Raw genomic sequence first — 4,724 nt, forward strand, 5'->3', positions numbered from 1 at the left:
TTGCGGTAACGCCCCGTGAAGTCATCCAGAATCATGTGACCAGCGTCATGGTGTAGTGGGCTAGAGCGCAGAACTGGCAAGCAGAAAGAGCCAGTCGCCTTTGAGATACAAACGTCACCTGTCAATCAACTTGCACATTAGCTATACAAGTCGGGACTTTTTTTGTGTGTGTGTAATCTGAGGTAAAGAAGCGCCGTTTATGATACCAGTGTTGTCAGATCAGATTTTACTGCTGATTTGAAAACTGTTCTTTGATCGTAATGTTGATCAACCGTTTTGAAGATCTTTTCCCCATTCATGTTGATAGGAGCTGCTCTTTCATTATTGTCTCCTGAAAGCGTTCAAAAAATGGCCGCAAGTGGACTGACTACTTAGAGAGACTTTGGTTCTACCATCACCGAAGGCTCTTTAGTTTTTCTTATTTGAGCGTTTTGCTCTCTGGCCATTAACGAAGGATGATGTCAGGTGCGAGATGCCACTTTAACCTAAAATAACAAAGGGTTATATTTTACTATAACTATAGGTCAGTAATCGAATTTAGGAAATGATTAAAAGAGTATTTGTCATACTTATATTCGTAAAACATTTCATCCTCTGAGAAATCATATTTTATTTGTTGTTGAATAAATCTGAAGCCTGCCGTTGAATCGTAGCATCGGTATTAGAGTGCTTTCTAGTGGTGTCTCAGTGATACTACAATTTTGCTTAAACGTCTGTGGGTTCACTAACAATGTCAAAATTGAAACACATTTTTTTTCTGTCTGGCGAATTTTGAGGAGGTTTAATTAAATCTATACTAATGCCAACGTACTGAATTGAATGAAGGGTTTGAATCAATTAGCCTAAACTAGTTTAAACGATTTAATTGTAGTGATATTGGACAATGAAAATGCAGATAAAAACAGTAATTTCATTGTATTCAGAATGAGCTATATTGCCAAGTATGCTTACACACACTACGAGAATACAAAACAGACACATATAATATAATAATACAATTGTAATTATAATAATAAACTGTAAATAAACCATATCGAGAAATACACAATCGGGCAAGTGTACAAATATAGGCTACTATAAATGTAGGCCTATGTGCAAGGGAATGTAATGAAATGTGCAGAAGAGGTTGAAAATTGTAAATAAATATACATTTGAATATAAATATTGATGAATGAATTGGATAATGCACATTTGATAGTTATTTGGTGTGATTTTAACTGTTCGTGAAGTGAAGTGAAGAACAACATTTTTTAGTCCTTTTCCTTACTCTGGAGCGGTTTACAGTTCTTGGAGGTTGGGCAGGGAAGTGCCAGTTGCCCTCTTAGCAGTCCTAACTGTCCATTGAAGTCTTAAGAAGATTCAGGTCATAGTTAAGTCCTGAGTCATTGTTATCATATATAGTTTAATGTAAATTTTAAGTATCAAGCATTCGTGTCTTAGCTAAAACACAATTATAATTTAATTTTTCAGGTTATTGTGCATCTATGGAAATTGTAGGCATTTTAGCACGTAGGCCTACAGATCCATATAAGGTGTTGACCAAGAACAAGGGGCAAATTGTTTTCGGCCCGTAACCACATCCTCCACTTTTTAGCAATAAATGTTTTGAGTTATTAATCCCATTATTAATAAAAAATGGTATATCCTTCCTGATATGATAAAATGAGAACGACCCATGACCCATATGATATGACAAATATATCATTATCATTTATATGTTCAAAATATATTTATATAAAAATATTCACCTGTACTTGTCTTTATGATTGTATTCATTGTTTGATCTTATTGAACATTTATATAGAAAAAATTCCACAGTTTTACCACCATTTGTGGACTTTTCAGACGGTCCCTTACCCACCAACGTTTGCAAATGTTCCAATTTATATCAATGTTAAATTGGCGATCTGGAACGATTTCACCGTGACGCCATCTGACCAGTTTACAAATCGCATAATTTTATCTTTAAATACTGGACGATCCCGTATATTTTACGGGACGGGTGGCAACAATATGTGTCATCTGAAAAAATAACAATATGATGAGTTTGCCTGGTGAAACTGATATAAAAAAAAAAGATTAAGAGGGAGAGAGATTTATTATCTCACATTATGATGGCGCAGATGGCCGCCTCGGTGTGGAACTCTCCAATTCGTATGTGTTTGTATGAAGGTGTGTGTCTGTGTGTATGTACGTATATGTATAATTATTATATATTTATAGTTTTTGTTTTGTATTGTTTTTTTTTTTGTATTGTTGTGCACTGGAAGCTCCTGTCACCAAGACAAATTCCTTGTATGTGTAAGCATAGGCCTACTTGGCAATAAAGCTGATTCTGATTTTGATTCTGATTATGTCAATAAATCTTTTCAGCCTATCTATCATATGTTTCTTCTACGCTGATGTAATTGGCATTTGAAAACTCTACTTGATTATAAGTACGCATTTACAATTGTAATGCGATATAAATGCCATAATATAGCAGTATATTGCATCAATTTCCTTCTGGGCTAGTGCTATAACATAGTTTATTTTGCGATATATTTAGAAAAACATATTTTATTTAATATGTAAATATTATATAAAATATTAAATTAAATAAAAAAATGTTTTGCAAATATATAAAGGTTTTTATTTGCACGGATGATTTTCTTGTAAAGAAACACAAGGGTAATCAATAATAATAATACAACATATATATAAACGCTTCCAAAATTATTAAAAACCTTGTGTACGTTTCATTTCAAATTTTTCTCATATTGGTTCCTCCATTTAAATACATTTGTCCCTGCCTTTGGGAGGGCATGAGTTATTCAAACGCACCTATTACCAATGAGCATTTCTCGCTTTCTCCATTTCCCTGGTCCGTGAGGTTTCCAAGGTATGCTACGTCAGTGTATCCAAAGATTCTGATTGGTTATACTGATTTGATTGATTAGCACACTCTCAGATTCTGATTGGTTAAAATGCATTCGAACTGCTTCATTGAAGAATTTGTATTTTTGTTCCTGTGTCAAAGACTGCTAGCTGATAACAGGCTACAGTAGCCGTCTGTGGCAGTTAGCTATCAGACAAATCAACTTTATCAGAGACAAAATTGATAACTTTTTGGACTCAAAAACATTTGTACCGCATATTTCATGCAACGACGGGCACGAATTTCATGAAGGAAAGCTTTGGAAAATAGCCAGATATTTAAAGTGCTCAGCAAGCCCACAGTTAGCTTAGCCTGGTTTGATAGCAATACTAGCAAGCGGACCGACATTAAAGTCAGAAATTATTTTTGAATTGAAGAATACTGTAAATAGTTAAGCGTCTTCATATATTGTGCAGTTTTGATTCTTTACAACTTTTAGGTTCGTATTAGTTGGTCTTTATATTAATCGCCGTATCAGTCTAGTCGGCCGGTTGTGTAGCAGTCTGCTAAGTTTTCTCATCTGGGACTAATTTGCAGGCTACCTGTGTGCTCCACACAGCTGAAAATGGTATGTATAGTATGTGAGTTGATTTTCTTAGGTTCAAATTATTTTGTTAATAAAAGAAAATGACTTTTCAATTTACGGCCGTAACTTTATAAAAGTTTAGCTTGTGAAATACCATACTCAGTTACTTGACTACCAGATGCTAGCTTGTTTTTCTTGTTTTCTATCTGGTTTTGATTTCTTTCTTGTTTGACAACTTTAATTGTAACAATTTCCGTATTTCTGTTATGTTTTTACGCCCTGTCAACTGTTGTGCTTACAAAGCAGAATGTCCTAGTCTATGCAAAGCAATGGTTTAAATCACTTGGAAATGGCGCTCATGTACTGATGATGTTGGCCATCACTTTATATATGATTTACCAGCACAAGTTTAAAATAATGACTGATTTATATGAAGGATATGACACTCACGGTCCCTTTTGTTTGTTTGTTTGTGTGTGTGTGTGTGTGTAGAATTCAAATGTGGAAAACTTGCCGCCTCAAGTGTTGAGACTTGTCTATAAAGAAGTTTCTGCCCTGGCAGCAGACCCTCCCGAGGGGATCAAAATCTATCCCAGTGAAGAGGATATCACAGAGCTTCACACGGCTATTGAGGGCCCAGGTAAGAATAGAAATGAAATTGATTGTTGTTTCTCCTCTTTTTCTTGTTACTTTGTTGCTGGGGGATTGGGTTGGCCATGGCTCACATCAACTTTCTTCTTTCCCTTTGCACAACAGAAGGAACTCCTTATGCCGGAGGGGTGTTCCGGATGCGTTTGGTCCTTGGAAAGGATTTCCCTGCTGCACCTCCCAGAGGCTATTTCCTGACTAAGATTTTCCATCCTAATGTTGGGCACAAGGGTGAAATCTGTGTCAATGTACTGAAGAGAGACTGGAAGGCAGAGCTGGGCCTGAGACATGTATTACTTGTAAGTAACACTTTTTTTTGCTGCTGTGCTATTATTCCTAGAGTAAATAATAGCATTATTTATTGTTATTTACAACTCCAGTTGAAGTCAGAATTTTACATACACTTAGGTTGAAGTAATTTAAAAAAATTAAGCATTCCTCAGATTTAATATTAGCAAACTACAGTTTTGGCAAGTCGTTTAAGACATATACTTTGTGCCTGACATGAGTAATTTTTCCAACAATTATTTACAGACAGATTGTTTCACTTTTAATTGACTATCACAATTCCAGTGGGTCAGAAGTTTACATACATTAAGTTAACTGTATGTAAACATGCATACAAAAACATAC

General features: G+C 35.2%; 1 protein-coding gene across 1 annotated transcript; it reads left to right on the forward strand.

Annotated features, from left to right (window-relative positions):
* Positions 1 to 3,029: 3,029 nt before the first annotated feature.
* LOC127642551 (ubiquitin-conjugating enzyme E2 S) lies at positions 3,030 to 4,390 on the forward strand (the record flags this gene model as incomplete). Its single annotated transcript, XM_052125185.1, has 3 exons — positions 3,030 to 3,485; positions 3,936 to 4,083; positions 4,200 to 4,390. Coding segments are annotated over exons 1-3 (342 nt in total), but the record flags the coding sequence as incomplete, so codon positions are not given.
* Between the last annotated feature and the right edge of the window lie 334 nt (positions 4,391 to 4,724).

The sequence above is a fragment of the Xyrauchen texanus genome, unplaced genomic scaffold (assembly GCF_025860055.1).
Source record: "Xyrauchen texanus isolate HMW12.3.18 unplaced genomic scaffold, RBS_HiC_50CHRs HiC_scaffold_687, whole genome shotgun sequence".
Taxonomy (NCBI): Eukaryota; Metazoa; Chordata; class Actinopteri; order Cypriniformes; family Catostomidae; genus Xyrauchen; species Xyrauchen texanus.